The sequence below is a fragment of the Zosterops lateralis genome, assembly GCF_965231275.1.
Source record: "Zosterops lateralis genome assembly, chromosome: 25".
In the NCBI taxonomy this organism is placed as follows: Eukaryota; Metazoa; Chordata; class Aves; order Passeriformes; family Zosteropidae; genus Zosterops; species Zosterops lateralis.
Window position 1 is genome coordinate 2892617 of NC_139785.1, and position 20356 is coordinate 2912972.

At 49.7% G+C, this 20356-nt stretch overlaps 1 protein-coding gene across 2 annotated transcripts in view; it reads left to right on the forward strand.

Annotated features, from left to right (window-relative positions):
- GRIK4 (glutamate ionotropic receptor kainate type subunit 4) overlaps positions 1-20356 on the forward strand; it is a 209504-nt gene that overhangs the window by 142965 nt on the left and 46183 nt on the right. For both annotated transcript variants that reach the window (XR_014591761.1, XM_083877997.1), the window contains exons 5-7: positions 727-892; positions 6364-6542; positions 9987-10040. Coding sequence is in view for 1 of the 2 variants with exons in the window: in XM_083877997.1 (XP_083734123.1) it covers positions 727-892; positions 6364-6542; positions 9987-10040 (399 nt within the window). In the remaining variant the exon portion in view is untranslated. The remainder of the gene's footprint in view (positions 1-726; positions 893-6363; positions 6543-9986; positions 10041-20356) is intronic.

The window sequence follows — 20356 nt, forward strand, 5'->3', positions numbered from 1 at the left end:
ATCCATCCCCACTGCTCTGCAGGATGTGCAGCACAGCTACCTCAGAGGGAGCCCTGCGGCTTCCCAGCTCCCAAAATTCCCCGTGGAGCATCATCCTGCTCCAGCTGCTGCTCTGCTGGATCAGTGACAAGCCCAACATTGCCAGCACTGGTGGTTCCAGCCCTGTCTGGCCTCCTGTTGATCAGAAATGCCCAAAGCTTCTGGCTGCAGCAGCTGTTCCTCCTCTGCCCGGTCTCACCAGCGCGGGGTCAGCTTGTTCTTGCCTTCATCTCTGCTAATTAATTACCTGGTGGCACCTCCCTGCAGCAGGCAGGGCTGGATTCACAGCACAGAGCCCTGGATGATCCCCTGTGTCCCTGCCTGCCTTCCCCAATGAAGGCCGGGCCCAGCTACAATTAGTGCCCCAGTTAATTAGGTTGAACTCGGAGAGAAGGTTTCCTGTGCTGTAATCACAGTCCCCGTTGCCTTTCGCTGAGTGGCTCAGCAAGACTTTTCCTGCTCCACTCCTTCCCGTGGCTTTTCTTCGCTGGGATAATTATTTTCCTCTGCTCCTGCACGAATCCCACCCTCCCCTCCCGACTCCAGTGATGCTTGTGCAGTTTTATTGGGATATTCCACTTTCTGCCTGCTGTGCGTTTCACACCACGGGCCCTTTATCGCAGATTTACTTGTTTTCATTTCTCCTTCCTCTTTAATTATATTTTCTTTCCTCCTCCCCACGCTCAGGTTCCTCACTTCAAAGTGGCTCCAGAGGAGTTCCTGAAGCTGCAGCTCCAGAGGTTCACCACCCTCAACCTCCACCCCAGCAACACCGACATCAGCGTGGCCGTGGCAGGGATCCTGAATTTCTTCAACTGCACCACTGCCTGCCTCATCTGTGCCAAAGCTGAATGTGAGTCTTTGCCAGGCTGGCTTTGCCTGCCCCTCTGCTCCATCTCCTTTTGCTTTGCTGCTTGCTGGAGAAGGTCCCAGGTCAGGGTGTTGGGAGCAGTCCAAATAAATCATGGAGTAACAGATGTGGTTCTGCTGGAGCAGAGATGATCCTGTAGAAGGGCCCAGTGGTGCTGAGCTGGGTCTGGTCTCCCTCTGGGAATCCAGTGCAAACAGGCTGTGCTGGAGTTGCCAATGGCAGGTTTGATCCAGGTGGGAATGCTGGGCTCCTCCCCCTGGGTGGAGCATCTCCCCATGGGCTGATGGAATTGTCTGAGCCCTGCAGTGAGCCTGGATGGGCCATGGACAGCAGAGATCCCCTGGGGGGAGGATGGGCCTGGCAGGGATAAAGAACTCTGCCCCAGCTGGTTTTAACACCCACCCCCTTTTCCCCTGGAGTTATGAGGAATAGGTTATACAAGAGATAAACAAACCTTCATGTTCTCTGCTCAGAGCAGCCTTTGCCACTGCAGAGCAGTTTCTCCACCCTGGTACCCCATGGAGGTGTTTTCCAGAGGAGGAAAGGTGATGGGAAGAGATTATCCTGACTTCTGTGTGACCATCTGAAGAGTGTTTTGTTTCCACAGATGGGGCTTTGAATAAGAAAAAATAAATTAAAAAGGCATAGGCCTGTTTCTGGAGATTATTTTTAGGCAAATAAAACACTTTGAAATATGTCTTGCTCAAATCCACATGTATTTTGTGGCCTAAAAGCTGGATTTGATTAATAGTCAGCACAGTGCACAGAGCCCTCCTGGCTCTGCAGCCCTACATCTGCTGGTGACTGCATCTGGACACTGGACTTTACACCTCAGCAGGGCCACATCCACCTCAGCAGGGCCATATCCACCTCAGCAGGGCCATCTTCTCATCAGCAGGGCCATATCCACCTCAGCAGGGCCATCTCCTCATCAGCAGGGCCAGATCCATCCCTGCAGGGCCATCTCCACCTCAGCAGAGCCATTTCCACCTTAGTAAAGCCATCTGCACCTCAGCAGAGCCACATCCACCTCAGCAAAGCCAAATATATCCCTCCAGGGACATCTCCACCCTCAGCAGGGTCACATCCACCTCAGCAGGGCCAGATCCAGAGCCATGTCCAACTTCAGCAGGGCCATCTGCACTTCAGCAGAGCCAAATCCATCCCTCCAGAGCCACATTCACCTCAGCAGGGCCAGATCCACCTCAGCAGAGCCATCTCCACCTCAGCAGGGCCAGATCCACCTCAGCAGGGCCAGATCCACCTCAGCAGGGCCAGATCCACCTCAGCAGAGCCAAATCCATCCCTCCAGAGCCACATCCAACTCAGCAGGGCCCTCTCCACCTCAGCAGAGCCAGATCCATCCCTGCAGTACCATCTCCATCCCTACAGGGCCAGATCCATCCCTGCAGGGCCCTCTCCTCCTCAGCAGGGCCATCTCCACCTCAGCAGGGCCTGATCCATCCCTGCAGGGCCACATCCACCTCATCGGAGCCACCTCCATCCCGCAGAGCTCCTGGAGCAGCAGGATGAGGCCCTGTGTGTCCTGTCCTGTCTGAGGTCACCGTGCAGTCATTTTGGGGTGGCCACACCAGCTCTGCCTGCATTGCCCCCACCAGATCCATCAGCTCTGGAGTTTGCCAGACAAATCCACCAGGAAGAGGGGCTTTGGAAAGGCAGGGGGTGCAGGGAGAGCTTTGGGAATGCTGCTCCCTGTCTGGGCCAGGTGAAGGACAGGCAGCATCATTCTCACTTAGCTCTGGGCAAACTTCCCAGGTGAGGGAAGGTTCCTGCACAGGGACACGAGGAACAGGAGTGTCTTTACCTTCCCTCTGTGCCCTGAGGGCTGCAGGCACTGGGCTGAGGTGAGTCAGTAAATCACCTCCACTGAGCACTGCTCACTTTTACCCCAGGAAAGGCCCTTGCTGGAAATGATGCAATTAAAATCATGCAAATGGTCTCCCACATCACTCCCAGTGCTGGAATTTTTCATTGTCTCGCCTTCACCTCAAGCAAGAAGGGAAGCAAAGATAATTAGGTTTTTTCAGCTGCTGTGCAGGAGGCTCAGGGCTCTGCACCCCTACCCTGCTCCCCAATCCTGGGCCAGGTGTCTCCCACTGGGATTAACATGATTAATATCATTTTTATTTAGCTGGATCAAACCCTCTTACCTGAAGCAATCCAATTTATTTCGCTCTGGTGCTGCTGGATAACTCAATATTTAAGAAGTGCTGAGTCCTTCCCAGACCGAGGAAAGCAGTGGGACAGGAGCCTTTCATCCACCCAGCTCTTTGTGCTCAGCAAGGACCTGAAATGAGCCAGGCTTGAAGCCCAACATGCCCTGACTGCAACAGAGCACAGACGAGGCTTAATTGAGCTTCATGTAGGAGCACAAACCCTGATTTTCCCTCAGAACATGTACTGCTCTTAAGCACAGTCCTTAAACAACTAACTGGAGGCATTTCAGGCTTTTGGAAGGTTCCCTTGAGGCAGCTGAGGGGAGCATAAGAGCTGCCTGCTCATCAGCGAGGAAATGCTGTTTTGAGGGATGTTATTATTTAGATCCCAGGAGGGCAAAGCTGGAGCTGCTTTGGTTTATGTGTGAGGCTGTGTGATGGGAGCCCTGGGCCCTACCCTGCCACACTCATCCTGTCACATCCTTCCTCTGGGGACTGGCTCTGATTTCCCCTGGCAGAAGCAGAAAATGACCCTTAAAGCCAAAGAACTTGGGCCAGCCTACGTGTAACGCCATGGGGAATGTAAAATGTAATGCCACGAATAGAATGAGATTTGTGTGACTCGGTTTGGTGGCTAGAATAAAATGATCTGACTCAGTTTCTCTGTGATGCTCAAGAATTAGCTGGTTTGGGAACTGCTTTGGAAGGTTCTGTGTGATTCCACAGAAATCTTAACCCAAAACAGGCAAATAGAGGACTGGCCTGGACTTTTTAGGAGCTTCTCTGTTTGTCAAAGAGGAGGGAATAACCCCCAGTGACCAGGGCACTGAGGTGCAAGGCCTTGTGCACGTCTTTGATCCTTTTTTAGTTTTTTGTTTTTGTTTTTGGTTTTTTTTTTTAATTCAAACACCCAGAGAGATGTTTGAAGCAACAGTGCTGGGATTAAAAGCGAGGCTGGATGATGGGAATGTTCTCTTCCCAACCATCCATGTCCATCAGCAGGAGGATTAAACAGGGATGTGACACTCCAGGAGAGCTCCAGCTCCTGCCTTTCCTCCTTCCCAGGAAGCAGCTCTGGTGCTGAGAGCTCGGGAGTGGGGCTGCTCCTGCCAGCTCCGGATGTTTGCATGAGAAAAAATCAAATAATCAAGGTCAGGACTTGCCACAGGTCAACCTGAGCCTCTCTCAGAGCTCCCCACGGGAGTGTTCAAGCAGCAGGTGCCTGGTGCAGCCTCTCTGTCACCACTTAAGTACTTCAAAGGTGCCAGGAGGAGTCTGCAAAGCCTTTGCTGGGGTTCACATCCCTCTGAAGTGCCAGTCTGGCAGCAGCAGCAGAGAGAGCCTCACATCCTCTCGGCATCAAACAAAGGGGAATCTCTGCACACAATAGAGACTTCCCTGCACACAGCAAGAGCAGCTGCAAGCAGGAGGCTTGATGAGGCTACAGGTAGGATCTAATGTGCTGGAAATGATAATTTCCTCGAGCTGAAGGTGGAGATCAAATGATTCCTTTTTTTTTTTTTTTTTTTTTTTTTTTTCCTGGTTCTACTTCTTCCTCTCTGTGCCTGATGAGCTTTTGAAAAATTTTCCTGGGTTTCACAGCAGCAGAGTTCGCTGGGATGAGCTGAGAGTAAACTTGGTAGTGTCAGGGCTGTAACTTGCAGCAGCCTGTCTGGTCCCCTGCAGATGTGGAACGAGGGGAAAATAAACCTTTCCACATCCTCAGGGGTCAAATGCAGGGCTTAGGTAAGATTTACTCTTCACTGGGGTTAGAAGACAAAATAAGTATTCAGGTGAGGTCCTTGTGTGCTGTAAGCAGAATGAATTCTCTGCCTGGTGAGGAAGAAAAAGAAGCTGGTGACCCAGAAAAGTCCTGGCACAGTTGTTTTTTACAACCCCTTGCTGTGTTCCTCCCTGTACCCAGAGAGGAGGTGAGAGGCAAGGGCACTGTCAGGAGCTCAGGGCAAGCTCAGAGTGCTTTCAACCTCTCCCTGTGAATGAGAGGCTCCTCATCTTGGACGTGTACCTTTTCCTGTTCTGCTTTGTTCCCTTGTGAAGTGCTGGAAGTCCTCGAGAGCAGAGCTCCAGCACCGATCCCGTCCTGCTGTGTCGCTTCCCTGCCTCCTGACCTGCTGGGGAACGAGTGGATTCGTGCAGTCAAAAATAAGTCAGGTTAAGAGTAAAACTCTGACTTGAGGGTTAATTTGCCTCTCTGCCAGCTGGGATGTGATCCTGCTGATAGTTCTGTTTCTCCAGCTCAGCTTTTCCCCCTCTTTTGGGGTTGTCTTCCAGTGGGGATGGGGTGTGTGGCTGTGCTGTCTGTGTCTTGCTGGTGATTCCATCTGCTGGTCCCTCTGATCAATCAAACCTGCCAGGAGGTTATTTCTTGATGAAACTCAGCAGCTGGAGAGCAGAGAGGCTCTATCAAAGCTGCTTTCTTGACTAACAAAATCTGCAGCAGGAATTTTGACATCTTATTAGGCTTCAAGGCAGCTGTGTTGGAAGGAGCCCTTGACGTGCCCGTCCTTATTTTTTGTCACGGTTTTTTAATGTTGAATTTTTGCAGTGACCTCCAACTCTCAGCAGAGCTTCTCATCCCCTTGGAAGAGAGCAGCTACCCATCAGAGTGCCCCAAGATCTCTAAAAAAGCTGCAGCTTCTTGGGCACTCAATTTGGGAGCTGGAAATGCAAAGGCTGATGGGGAGGAATAATCCTCCAGTAAGCAGAACAATCCCACATGGAGGAAGATAATGGAGACTTTGTTTGGACCTGGTATTGAAGGTCTTATCTCTTCCCAAGAAGAGTTTGGGGCCACTTTCTTTTCCTGGAGAAGAGCTGGAGTAGCTCCATCACTTTTCCTCCCCTGCTGGACCAAGCAATGAGTCCTAAATCCTTTCCATTTTCTTTTTCTGGGAAGAGCTGGAATAACTCTATCATTTCTCATTCCCTGCTGGACCCAGAATTGAGCCCCAAATTCTTTTCTCCCACTTCCTTTTTCTGGGGAACAGCTGGAATAGCTCCACCATTTTTCATTCCCTGGTGGACCAAGAATTGAACCTCAAATTATTTTCTTCCACTCATTTTTTTCTGGGGAACAGCTGAATAACTCCATTTCTCATTCCCTGCTGGACCCAGAATTGAGCCCCAAACACTTTCCTTTGCAGTGCACAGATCCAGAACTCCGGGAACACATCCTGCCACAGATCACTGTGTTCCATGGGAGAACCAAGCCTCAGATTAAAAGGGATCTGTTCATTTCCTCTCTTTTCTCCAAAGGCCTTTTAAACCTGGAGAAGCTGCTGCGGCAGTTCCTCATTTCCAAGGACACGCTGTCAGTGCGGATGCTGGACGACAGCCGGGACCCCACCCCGCTCCTCAAGGAGATCCGGGATGACAAGACAGCCACCATCATCGTCCATGCCAACGCCTCCATGTCCCACACCATCCTGCAGAAGGTCAGTGTCCATCCCCTGTCCCCTGGGATGCTGCTGCTCCTCCCCAGGCAGCTGTTGGGGGATGTTGTGTCTTGGTTTGGAAAGGCTGCTGAGGAAGGCAGGAGCCTCCCTTGAAATGGAAAATGTAAACCCCCTCCCTCCAAATTATTAATTTCGAAATGAAGGGGCTCTCAGGCAAAGATTTGGGAATAGGAATAACAGTTCTTTATTAGGAATATTAAAATAAAAATGCAGTAGTAGAAAAAAAACCTGACAGTCAGAGCACAACCTGACCCCCTGTTGTTGCTCAGGGTGTTGGTGTCAGCCCAGCCCAGCCCTCCTGCAGGGACAGATGTGGTTCTGGTGGAGCAGAGATGATCCTGTAGAAGGTGCAGTTTCCCTCTGAAGCTCCAGTGGGGCTGAGCTGGGTCTGGTCTCCCTCTGGGAATCCAGTGCAAACAGGCTGTGCTGGAGTTGCCAATGGCAGGTTTGATCCAGGTGGGAATGCTGGACTCCTCCCCCTGGGTGGAGCATCTCCCCATGGGCTGATGGAATTGTCTGAGCCCTGCAGTGAGCCTGGATGGGCCATGGACAGCAGAGATCCCCTGGGGGGAGGATGGGCCTGGCAGGGATAAAGAACTGCCCCAGCTGGTTTAACAGCTGCTGATGGAACACAAACTGCTGGTTACATCCTGCACTGCAGCCTGAAACATATTGAAATGTGAAAATTCCCACAAATTCCGTAAGAGCAGCACTGGGAATGGGCTCTGCCCAAGGGGGAATTGCCACTGATGGAATTTCCAGGGCTGGGTCTGTGCAAGTGATGGTTTAATTGCTCTGAGGGGACCTGTTTGCTCTCCACAAGTGGTGTTGCCATCAAAGAGCTGTGAAGGGCTGCTCAGCTCACTGAAATGCCTCCTGTGCCTTCTTTTTTCCCCTCCCATTATCTGTTTAACTTTTTCCTTCTTTTTGTTTTCATTGTCTTATTAACCGAGATTTTATTTTAATCCTCTTTATTTTTAAATGGTCTCTGGCTGCAGTTTCCAGCACTTGTTTCGATAGCCTGCTTCAAAATTGAGCAGTGGCTCCAGATGGAGCAGAGTTTCCCACATCCTGGAGGGAACAGGAAGCACATTCCTGAAGGGATCCAAGCACTGGGATCCCCCTGGCTGGTGCAGGCATTCCACACTGTCCTGGCTGTTTTATCACGATGGAATGTGTCATCCAAAGGCCCTGCCTGTGTCAGATTTATCCCTGAGGACATCCAGCAGGGATGTTTTTTATCATTCCTCTCTCTCCACAAAATATCTTTATTCCACTACATGCAATTTTCATTTCTAAATAGACAGTTTGGGGGATTTTTTTTTTGGGTTGTCTCCTCAGAGTGGGGGGGTTTTGTGTTTTTTTCCCCCTTTTTCCCCTGTTGCTGCCTGGCTGCTGAGGGCTGTCCCCCTCCTCTGTTGCTATAGTGACTTCCCACAGGCTCCAGCAGCTCTCTCCAGGCACCCACATCTCCCTGCCCAGCTCCAGCCTCCTTCTGCACCACTGAGAAACACCAGAAATTGCCAGCATTTCCCAGTAAAACCCAGTTCTTCCAGCTGGAGGACTGTAGGAATGGAGGGTAATGAGTAAAGAGCTCCTGATTTGGCAACTTATTGCACTTTGGGAGGATGGAAAGTGTTTTATTGATGGAGGTGGAGCCGGGGGTGGTGGTGCTGAGCATCAGGTGAATCCATGTTCTATCCCACAGCAGGATAAACACTCTGTGGGTTTGCTGGGTCTGTCCCAGGAGAGCAGCCCTGCACAGTGAGAGGAATTCACAGTCTCTCATCCCTCACCCTCCACAGATGGGCTGGAGACACATGGATGATTCCCAGGCTGTCCCTCTCCCAGCTGCCAGGGCCAGCTGAATGGATGAGGAGGCTCTCAGGCTTTGCTGCTCGCCCTTGAAACCAAACTCTCTGACCTCAAAGTGGGTCACAGGGAGAGCTGGCATTGTCACTGTCCCCAGGAAGGGATGGAGAGGGGGAATTGGTTCCAAGTTTTGCTTTGGAGGGGGTGAAAAATGAGGTGGCCTCCTCTGGGTTCAGGGGAATCCTTGGAGGAAAAGGCTTTGCTGTCCCAGCTGGGTGAGGGACAGGGTGACAAAGGGCTGGGCACAGCCAGGCCTGAGCCACCAGAAGTGGTGGCAGCCTCAGGTTTGCACAGGAACAGGTAAAAGACAGGCAGGAAAAGGGAGAGGTGCAATCCAAGCTGCCTCTTTGCATCTTTCCTTCCCTCACTTTCTGTTGTCACAGCTTCTGGGAGGGATAAAAAGAGACTCACACCAGGAGGTGCTGCCTTTGGTCCTTCCCTCCTTGCCTCCCATCCCTCTGCGTGGTCTGGACTGCTGGGAAAACCTCTTTGCCAGGGTCTGGAAGCTTGATTTGAGACCAGCTGTGCTTGGCAGTGGAACAGAGGCTTCCAGGAGCATCTGCAGATTAATGCCCCACTTTCCTGAGCATCTGTTCCCACAACCAACTCCTTGTGTAGTGAGAATTTTGGGAAAGGGCTTCAGTTATCTGCTCTGTGATCTCTAGTACAGATCATCCCCATGGAAAATTCTGTGTCCTTCTCTCTGCATCCCTGGACAGTTTTGTCCTGTTTTCTGCTATTTCTGTGGCCAGCACAGCCCTGTCTCAGTTCTGGAGAGCAGGCTGAGTTACTGGGTCTCATCCATGCTCATTAATTTGTGGAATTTGAGCCCAAACCTGACTGATAAAACTGGAAAACCACCAGAGGCTTGACTGTCCTTTTCCTGTAACTCCCAAGAGCTTTTCCTGCCTTTCTCTCTCCATCGTGGTGTTTGTGGTGGAAGGAACAAGCCTGGAGCTCTCAGCTGCTCTTTTCCCTCGTTATGTCCCAAAACAGACACACACAAAGCAGAAATCATTATTTTCCTCCAAAAACATCATGGAACTCCTCATCCCAAAGGGTTCTGGAGCTCTCACGACTGGAGGTGCAGGACCCACCTCACCTTTCCAATATCCCTGTGGACCACTGGGGTCTGTCAGGGGTTCAAAAGCTGTTATGCTGGGAATTCAAAAGCTTCTGCTTCCAAAAGGGTTCTTCCTTAGAGTTTGTCCTTGGATGGATGCACCTGCAGGATGCCGAAATCCCTGAATTCCATCTGGGAATGCCATGGGGAGAGCAGGGATGCTCACAGAGGTCTGGAGCTCATTTCTCTCTGTGCAGGTGCTTTGTCAGGGATATTGTGGTCAGGAGACCTCAGGTAGGCTCAGTCCTACCGAAAAATTGCTTCCCCAGATTTTAATTTCCCAGGTCCAGCTGTGCTGCTGTGTCCCACCCTCCCCTCCTGCAGGGAGAGATAAGCCTGGAAAAGCAAAATGTGGCCCTGGCTCTGCCTTGCTGGAGTGGAGATTGTCAGGCTCTGCTTTAATCTTTTTTTTTTCCTCTCCTTCACAGGCAGCTGAACTGGGGATGGCATCTGCCTATTACACCTATATCTTCACTAATCTGGTAAGGAATTTCTCCCAGCTTTTCCTGCCTGAGTGTGGAGTCATTTTAATGGGAGCTGATCCCTCTGACCCGTGGGATCCTTGGGCAGAGGAGTGTGCTGGGCAGGGAGGGAGGGAGCTAGAATCACAAAGCAAAATTTTTCCTAACAACAATCAAGAATAATAATTCTAAAAGCACTTCTGTAACAAAAGCTTTCTGTGCACCCGTAGTATTGGATTTCTGCAGCTTTTATCAGGTTAATTAATTAGTTCCTCTAACAGGTACATCCAACAAGAGGCCAGTTGCCCCAGCAACCCACCCTTGGGTCTGCCCCTTGGAGCTGTTCTGTGTCTTGTTATGTCTCTTCAATTCTGGTGCAAAACAAGATGTCCTCGTTAGAAATTCCTGTTGTTAAAATCAGACTAACCAGAATTTCAAGAATGTGTTAGCAAGGGTTGGCATATTGTTCTAAAATGTGAGAAAGGGCAGGAAAATTACTAGAAACTCTACAATTGCATGTTAAAAATCTATGAAGCTACAAATACATGAAAAATATATTTAAAAAAAGCTAAAAAATCTTCAGGCATCATTCCTGCAAAGCTGGTAAGGTCTTTGGGAGGTGGAAAATGGTTGGTGCAAAGGCAGGAATTGTGGATATTGTGACAGGAGCTGGAGCAATGAGATGTGGAGGTCTTTGGGAAGCTCCAGCAGATGGGTGGCTCCTGATTGTCCTGATTGTCCTGATTCTCCTGATTGTCCTGATTTGTGGGGGTTATGCTGGTGTTGTCACCTTCCCCAGAGCCCATTCCCTGTGTTGGAAAAGGCCAGGGATGAGCACCTGGAAGGCGTCACAGCCCTGTGCCCTCCTGCTGTTCTCTGAGACAAAGCAAGGGTGATCCCATAAATGTTGTTATCTCCAGCATGGTGGTTTGGCTTTATGGCCATAAATGACATTAATGGGGGCATGGTGTGGTCAAACCCCTCAGTGAAGCAGCAGTGGGGGAAATCCAAAATAAACATCAGAGGAACATCTCCAGGGCTGCCATGGGGCGTGAGGGAGGTGCCAGGAGGAGAGCAGGAACCTGTCAGTGCTGCTGTGGGGCTGATGGAAACCTCAGTGGAGGTGCCTCCCAGCCCAAGTGATTCTCCTGCTCTCTAATTGCTATTAATATTTCTGGCAGGGAAGGCAGAGCTGAATCACGCCTTGTGTTTGGGTGGCAGACAGACGGGAAGGGACGGAGCCAAACGTGTGGGCTGGGGAGCTGGAGGGGAGAGGAGCAGGGGAAGGAGGGAAATGGAGGGGTTTGGGAGCAATTGGGGCACAGAATGGAGAAGGGATGAGGGGAAGGGGGTGTCAGAGAGAGAGAAATGCAGGGAATGGAAAAGGCCACCAGGCTCCTGGCTGGGCAGCACTTGTGATCCTGCTCAGTGCTCAATCCACAGGTCAGTCCAGCAAGACAAACTTCACTGATCCTGCTCATCCCCAGGGAATGGCAGGACAGGCACAGGAGGGGATGTTCCTGCAGGGATCAGGCAGGGACGGAGCCTGGGGGTTGTGCTTTGTGCCCCAAGTCACTGCTGACAACACCATCCCCACCAGACCTGCCCACAACGCCAAACCCAGCCATTCCCACTGCCAGGAAGTGTTCCCAGGGCTCCCAAGAGCTCCCACTTGCCCTCCCCACCCCATTCCCAGCCCCTCAGAGCAGGGCTGTGCACACAGGGAGGGATTTCCACCTGCACACCACCAGCTCAGCCCAGTCTGCTCGTGGATGCTGCTCAGACAACAGAAACAACTCCAAAAATGAATCTCCCACCTCCACCCCCACCCCAGTCCTGAGCACGGGTGTGATTAAGCATTTGCTGGAGATGAAATTTGCCTTTCAAAGCCATTCATCTCGTGGAATGCAGCCGTGGCAGGTGAGAAAGAAATGAGTTTTGTTGCCTTTCACTCTCTCAGGGTATTAATCTGTTTATCCAGGTTATTTTAGCACTTTGTCCAAAAGCCCAGCCCTTAGCAGAACTAACTGGATTTTTGGCAGGGATCATTATGGAAAGGTGACATCAGACAAAACCTGGGCAGATGGAAGAGATGTTTAAGGAAATTAGTAATATTTAAATGGGGATTGGAGATGGGAGTGAGCAATTTAGGCTCATAAATCTGGAGGGATTATCAAGCTCCTAATGAACCCTCTGAGGTTCTGCAATCACTGCCTAATAGAAGAGATAAAATCACAGTGAACTACTGTCAAGGGGAGCAAGCAGAAAGATGGCTTAAATGGAGACAGAACCCATCAGAAAAGGGAATAGAGAGTCTATAGAGCACTGAGCTGCGTGGAGACAGAAAAAAATATCTCAGGCAAAAAAGAAAAAAAGAGGAGAAAATAGGATAAAATGCTGAATTAAACACCTGCCCTGCAGCTCTAGAGGGGAGTTCTGTTTCTGTCTTTTAGCATTAATTTTATTTAATAAGCACATCCCAGCCGACAGCTTGTGGTGTGGTGCAGCTCTGCTCTCTGTGAGTGTTAGAGGAGGGAATTCTCTGTGTGCTGGGCCACAGGAGGGGATTTTTGGGGGTGAGGACCCCTCTGTCCCAGCCTGGTGCCTGCAGGGAGTGTCACCAGAGTTCTCCCAGTGGAGCAGATGAGGAGGAACCCTCAACCCCCGATGGATTTCCATGGGAGCAGAGGCAAAAATGCAAATGTAAAAATATCCACAGGCTCCTTTCCTGCGTGCAAATTCATTATCAGGCTCGTTCAGCCAGCTCCAGGGACCCGTTTTTGTCAGCAGCAGCAGCAGCCTGGCAAATTCTCCAGGAGTCCTAATGGAACTCTCAGGTCTGGTGCATTTGTCTTCCCCACATCCATCAGCTGCATTTGGGGCACTCCTGGCAGCCCTCCTGTCCTCCATCCCCTGGCAAAAAAAATAAATCAATCCCCATCCAAGCCAAGTTTCTCCTTGGCATCTCCACGTGGTGATGGTTCTCTTGCTCTGGGGTTTTTGGGAGGGATAAAATTCCCTCAGGAGATTGTTGGGATGATCTCAGAGTTGTTCATCATCCCTTCCCTTCTCCCTGGCAGGGCTGGCTGGGTCTCCACAGAGCTCACGGCCATGTGAGGGGGGAAATGATGTGCAGAATAATAATAATAATAATAACAACAACAACAACAACAATAATAATAATAATAATAATAACAACAACAATAATAATAATAATAATAATAAATAGTAATGCTGCACAAACAGACCATTGCAAGCAGACTGCTGTGCATTGAAGAAATTGCTCCTTCCAGCACTGGAAATCCCTGAAATCAGCAGCACAGAGTAGGAGGGGTGTTGGATGCCTCCAAAACCCCACGCTACAATTAATTCTTTCAGCTTGTTAATTCTGTGTAGCTTGTTGGGTTTTGTCTTTTTTTTCTCTCTGTTTAGTTTGTCTTTTTGCTGGGTTTTTTTAAAATAACGTCCAGACCTCAGGCTGGTTTTAAATTTCAAAATATTTGTCAAGGCGATTAGATGGGAATAATTGAAACAATTAAAATTATTACTGTAAAGGGGAGAAGGTGGAAAGGAGGTTTCCCAGTGCCTAAAGTCAGGCAGAGCAATTCACTGGGTGCAGTTTTGTTCCCTGACAAAATTGTGTGCAGGTGTTGCTGCTGATAAAACAGCTGCCGTGTTCAACTCCCACAGACCAGATAAATCAGTTTGGGTTTGGTTTGGGGGTTGTTTTTTTTTTTTTTTTTTTTTTTTTTTTTCCTTGTTTCCTGCTTTCTCTTCTTTGTTTGGTGATTTATAAAGAGGTCTTCATACAGGACAAGGTTTTCAGAGCTGAATTGTCAGCCTGGAACTGGAACTGGAGGGGAAATTGGTGTCCAAATCCCCCAGAGAATGTCACAGGTTTCTGCTGTAGCTTGTCACAGAACATCCCTTGGAAGGAAAGGATGGTGTCAAATCAAGCAGAGGGACAGGGAACTACAGATCAGGCTTTGACCAGGGCTCAGGTTTTGTGAAATTACCCTTTTTTTTGTGAAATAATGTTCTGTTTCACCATGAGCCCCAGCACAGGTTGGCTTTGACCAGGGCTTATGTTTTACGAAATTACCTTTTTTGGGTGCAATCATCTTCTGTTTTGCCATTAGCTCCAGCACAGGTTGGCTTTGACCAGGGCCAGGTTTAGTGAAATTACCTTATTTTGGTGGAATAATGTTCTGTTTTGCTGTGAGCTCCACCACAGACAGGCTTTGACTAGGACTTATGTTTTATGAAATTACCTTTTTTGGGTGAAATAATAATCTGTTTTCCTGTGAGCTCCAGCACAGGTCAGCTTTGACCAGTGCTTATGTTTTGTGAATTACATTTTTTTGGTGAAATAATCTTCTGTTTTGCCATTAGCTCCAGCACAGGTTGGCTTTGACCAGGGCTCAGGTTTAGTGAAATTACCTTATTTTGGTGAAATAATCTTCTGTTTTGCTGTGAGCTCCACCACAGACAGGCTTTGACCAGGGCTTACGTTTTGTGAATTACCCTTTTTTTGTGAAATAATGTTCTGTTTCACCATGAGCTCCAGCACAGGCCGTGCTGTTTGACCTTTCTGCAGCCAGGGCCACCTCCCTGTGCCTTGCCCAGGTGAGGCAGGCAGAGCCTCTTGTTCCCCTGTGCCAAATTCCCCTGTGAGCCCAGCCAGCCCTCCTGGTTCCCAGCAGCTGAAGCCGAGTGTTCTGGAGAGCCCCGATCATTGCCGGGATTTATGGATCATATTTTCAGTGGCATGTGGTAGCAGGGCAAACAAATCAGGTTTTTGCAAGGCTGCCAAAGCAATTTCTCCTCATCCTAGTTAACATGAGGGAAGGAGGGTTTAGACAAAGCAGTGACTGTGCCTCCCTGCCTTTTGCTGCCTGAGTCTTCTTTGGTTTCTGACCAGATCCTTATGCTTGATTCCCAATTTTTTTTGGGTAAATCATTCTCTCAGACACACCCCAGCCCCTCTGAGGTAAGGGCAAATCTCTTTCTTTCCCTCTGCCCTGTTTCCCACCCCTTTTTTTGTCTTTTTTCAGATCCCAACATTTAGCACTTGACCTCTTTGTGGATTTGTCTCTTCAAATCTCAGGCTCCCTGCAGAGAAGTCGAAGTTTGGGGAGTGTATTTTCCTAAAAGTGCTCTTGTTTGAAGAACAGCCTCCAGAATTTACCAGCTGGCCTTGCACGAGGAGGTTCAAGGCACACTGATGCATTTTTTGGAAGATAAATCCAATTACAGATAGAAATATGGTTCCCCTAAATTGTCCCTGAGCCCACTGAGGTCACAGCTTCTCTTTCCCCACCTGAATGGCCAAGTAGCATTGCCTTGAGTAGATCTACCCCATTACTTACCTACTCAAATTGTTGCTGTGATGACTTTTTCTCACTTTTTTTCCCTCTTAGAGAAATTGATTTTTCCATGTGGCCCATTAGAAACTTATTGACTCCGTCAATAGTTTATAAATAAATGGAGCCTTTCAGGAAAACCATAGAAAGCACTTAACATAATACTGTCCACTTGAGTAAACAAATAAATGTGTTCTGAGCAGAGCTTTGGGATGATTTATGGGCTTGGCAGCTCAGCTCTGAGGGCAGCAGGATCCAGAGGGGACAAGGAAGGAATTTTCTCCACCTCTAACTGAGGAGATTTAGTGATTTTGGGGGCAAAATTTCACTGGGGACAGAGGATGAAGAAGTGACCACTGCAGGATCAAACTCATTTTGGGTTCAGTGTTTTATTTCTGCCTTCCATGACCAGGGGAGAGTTTCTGTTTGCCCAAAGAACCTGCTCTGGGATACTTCATTAACCCTGAAATGGTGAATAATGACAATTATTCATTATTCATGACATCTGGTGATGTCACCAGAGCTGTGCTGAGCTGGCACTGCAGGTTTGGCTCTTGCACAAAAGCTGCCAAGAAATCCCAGGATGGACTGAAGAAATCTCTGGGTTTGGAGAGCTTTCCTGAGTACCAAACACTCTGGACAAGGAGGTTTTGCCAGAGGGAGGGTTTAATAGAGAAATGGAAGCCTTGGCCCAGTGTTCTACTTCCCCATTCCACATTAAAAAAAAAAAAAAAAAAAAAAAAAAAAAGGAGAAGGAACAGCACAGAGTGTCCTGGGCTGGTGTAAATCAGCTTTTGGTGCTGTCAGAGGGGCCGGAGGGGAGCGAGGTCAGTGCAGTCTCTGCTGAGTTTACAGCAGGGAGTTTCTCCTGCTGAGCACAGTGCTGGAGGCTGTTTGGGAGGCTGTTAATCAGCAGATCCACAAATCCAATAAAGTCCTTGCAGTGATTAGGAGAGGAAGATAAAACTGTGTGTGTGCAAGGGACAGAGGAGGGATGGAGTTCCTATCTTGCTTTTGGTGTAGCCTGAATTGTGCAGACCCTGCTCCTTCCAGAGGTTTGAGATGGGGTCACACAGGATGTGGGGAGGTCTGGGTGTCCCTGGCAGTGAAAGGAGCCCCTCTTTAGGCTCTCCCAGCCTGCAGGCACTGCTCACTCCCTTCCTGCTGTCCAGGTGCTCTGGGTTATTAAAACTGAGCTAAGGATCCAGGTCCTGCACACACAAGCTGCAGAACAGCATCACTGGCAAAATCAATGCTGCTGGAAGGAACTCAGGAACTGCTGCAGTGCTGAGCAGCACAGGGGCTGCTGCAGGGGGAAAAATCACCAGGAGCCACTCTCCAGAGGGGCATTCCAGCATGGCAGGGCAGGGGAGGTGGCTCTAAACTTTAAAATACATTTTTTTTTTGCCAGGCAGGCTGCTGTGACATGGAGAATTCCCTGCTGGGCTGGCTCGTCCCATGCTGAAGCCTCCAGCCAGTCTTTTTGGGAAGCAGTGGAGCCAGTGGTGAGGGAAGAACTGGCCATAATTTCTGGGGTTTCCTTTAGCCTAGGAGTTCACCGCTTAGCTGCAGGTTTGGGATGAAGCCTCATTAGTGAGATGCTGATAGATGAATGCTGGCTGTCATGTTCTGTGTTGTAAGGCAGGGTTTTAACCCATATCTCTTTTGGGCTGCTCAGCCTGGAGAAAAAAGTCTTTGGAGAGACTTAGAGCACCTTCCAGTGCCTAAATGTGACCTACAAGAGGGCTGGAGAGGGATTTTTACAAGGGTATGGGTGATAGGGAAAGGGGAAATGGTTTTAAGGTGAAGGAAGCTAGATTTAGATGGGATATTGGGAATTGTTCCCTGTGAGGGTGGGGATGCCCTGGCACAGCCCAGAGAAGCTGTGGCTGCCCCTGGATACCTGAAGTGTCCAAGGCCAGGCTGGACAGGGCTTGGGGCAGCCTGGGATGGTGGAAGGTGTCAGAGATGGAATGAGATTAATGTCCTTTCCAACCCAGATCATTCCATGGTGCTGTGTTTCTAAGAGTCATGCTGCCAGGTACAAATCTCTTGTTTTTCACTCTGCACCTCAGTTTCCTCCTCTGTATTCTGGGCATAATAACTCAAATTTTCCCCAGGGCAAGGCAGCTGGGATGTCCCACACTGACCCAGGGCCAGTGTGAGGAGCAGCGTGTCACTGCTGGGGTCTCCAGGGAGGGACAATTAAAAAAAAGTTTAAAAAAGACTGGATGTGGCACTAGGTGCAGGGTTTAGTTGAGGTGTCAGGGCTGGGTTGGACTCGATGATCCTGGAGGTCTCTCCCAACCTGGCGATTGTGTGAATTCTCTCCCAAACTCACTGGTGCTGCAGGAGCCAGCTGAGGTGGGAGAGGACTTGTGGGTGCAGAATCCTGGTTAGGATCAACTGATCCTCCATCCAGACCTGCAGTGAGTAACACCCTTGTTCCTGGTGCCTTTATGTCCCTAATGGAACGGGGAGTGCATCCTGCAGATCTGCTCATAACTCACACCCAGCCACACCAGAAAATCCAATCTCACAGCTTTGGGATGGCAGAGCTCAGCTCTGTGCCTTTTATTATCCATTTCCTCTCAGTGACCTCAATGCTGGGGTCACTCCACGGGGTTTATGCGCTGCTGTAAAACCAGAGTGCAGGTGGAGCAGCACAGAAATCCAGGGGAGTGACTTCATCATCCTCTAATAACTCCTCCAGCGCCCGTCTCCCAGGGAACCCCGTGGAATTCAATTAGCTAATGTGTGCCTAGCACTCGGAAAATATAGCATGCCACGGAATTGCTAAGTGTTGTTATTTAACAGCACACATTCCGTGGTTGCAGCCCTGTAGTAGCAGTCAGAAAATCTACACCCTAATTGCCTGCTGGTGCCTGCTGCTCGAATTTGCTGTGATGGCAGCAAGGCCTGGGGATTTTTCTTGCTGGAAAAAAGTTCATTAATTTTGGCTGCAGATCCTCCGGGTCTAATTTTTTTTTTTTTTTTTAAGCGAGCTCTCTTGAAACAGAATATTGACATGTGGTGGGTGTTTTAAAAAACAGAATGGAAAGAGGGGGAGGAATTCAGGCAGGCAGGATTTGTGTCCCTGCAATTCACCTTGGCGTGATGCCTGGTGGTCTTCTCCTGGTTGGACTGAGATTGAGGGCCAAGTTTGGGGCAATTATTGCAATTCCTCCAGTGTAGAGAGAGGGATTTAAAAGCCAGTGGAATGGGAGGAAATGAGGGAGCTGCTGTTTGCACCCATCTTTCTGATGGCATTTTCTGAAAGCCTGTGGTTACAAAGCTGTGTTTGCACAGGTGGAAGAGCCTTGGAGTCCCCTCTTAAAGACAATATCAGAGTTATTTTCCTAATGGCTCTTTGCTCTTATTGCATTGAGAGTCTTGTATCCTGCAAAAGCTCCAGCCAGCACTGAGGGTGAGGGAGAGTAACTCCAGGGGGAGAAAAAGGCAGCTGGGAAAGTGTTTTGTGTAGGAATCAACTTCACTACATCTCAGAGAGAAATCCTCGTCTCTCCACCTGAAAAAAAACCCTGAGATCGGGGGTTTTCCAGCCCTTGTCCTGCCTGTGGTTTCCTCTTGCAGCGTGGGAGGAGGGCAGGATGGGTGGGAAATCAGCTGAGAGGTGCAGATCTCCAATAGCAAATGAGGTTTTGTTTGCAAAACGTGGGTTTGGAAATGTCAAGCGTGGCGAATGCGCGTGTAAAAAGGAAAAAAATAAAACCCCAAAAATATATTAAAAAAGGGACAGAAGCTGAGCTGGCGGCTCAGGGAGTATCGGGACGCTCTCACCCCTTTGCCCTCTGCAGCAAAGCCTGACCTTACCAAATCTCTCTTATCCCACTGCAAATGAAGTGTGTCCCCCTAGGGTGGTTTATCTCCATCTCATTGCATAGGCAGCTCACGGCTCATTTCCTCCTGACCCGGCTCTGCTGCCTGCTCCCTGCTCATCTCATGGAAAGACATTTAATGGCCAAAGATTGGAGCTGGAGCAGAGGGAAGGGACACGGAGCAGTGTGTGGAAGGGGTCGGGTCCAGGCCGTGCCACCCCTGTGTGTCACTGAGGTGATGCTTTATGGACGTGACAGCCACAGAAATGGGGTTTCCTGCAGCTGGAGGTTTGCCTGGGAAAATGGCCATGGAGAGGGTTGGATGAAGGAAAAGACCAAAGCTTGCACAAAGCAGCCAGTGCTGATGGGAGCTGGGCAAAGCTGGGCAAAGCTGCTGGCGACGTTTGAACCAGAGGAAATTATTGGCTCAGGAGCCTGTCGGGGTCTGGCTGGGGTTGTTTTGCAGGCAGAGGGTCCTGGCAGCTCCCTGAATTTACCCAGGGAAAGGGAAAAGATCCCTTCAGGGGGCTGGTTCTGACCATGGCACAGGACCTGTGTGTTCAGCCCTGTGGCTGGGCCTGGCTGGAGTGAATCCCATCCCTGCCTCAGTTTCCCCACATGAAGTGAGATTGTTTCATTCCCTCACCCACTAATTGCTTATTTAAAGATCAGAGCATAACAAAAGCCTCAACTTCAAAAGCTTGGAAGTGTTTTCAGGGGAGAAGAGGCACAATAAATAAACAAACACGCTGATTTCAGCTGCCCTGAGGCCGGGGCAGGCTGGCACGAGATGAAACCTTGGATTTTGTGGCTATTTTGGAACAAAACATCTCATTTTCCTCCAGGATATCCCAAAGCCAAGAGGTCAGTGGGGCAGCAGTTTGCCTGGTGCCCTGCACGATTTGCCTCGAGGCTCTGGCTGTGGGGAGAGAGGATTTTACAGGGGTTGAACATCCTTCCTGCTGCTCTGCCTGCAGCCAGCATCTCCTCAGGCTCAGCTCCTCATTAGCCACCTGCCCTGCTCGCTGGGGCTGACAGGATGCCCTGGGTGAATGGATCACCTGTCAGCCAGGCAGGGGGACCAAATCATTCAAATGAATCAATAGTTCACAGGCGATTTCATGTTTTAACCTGG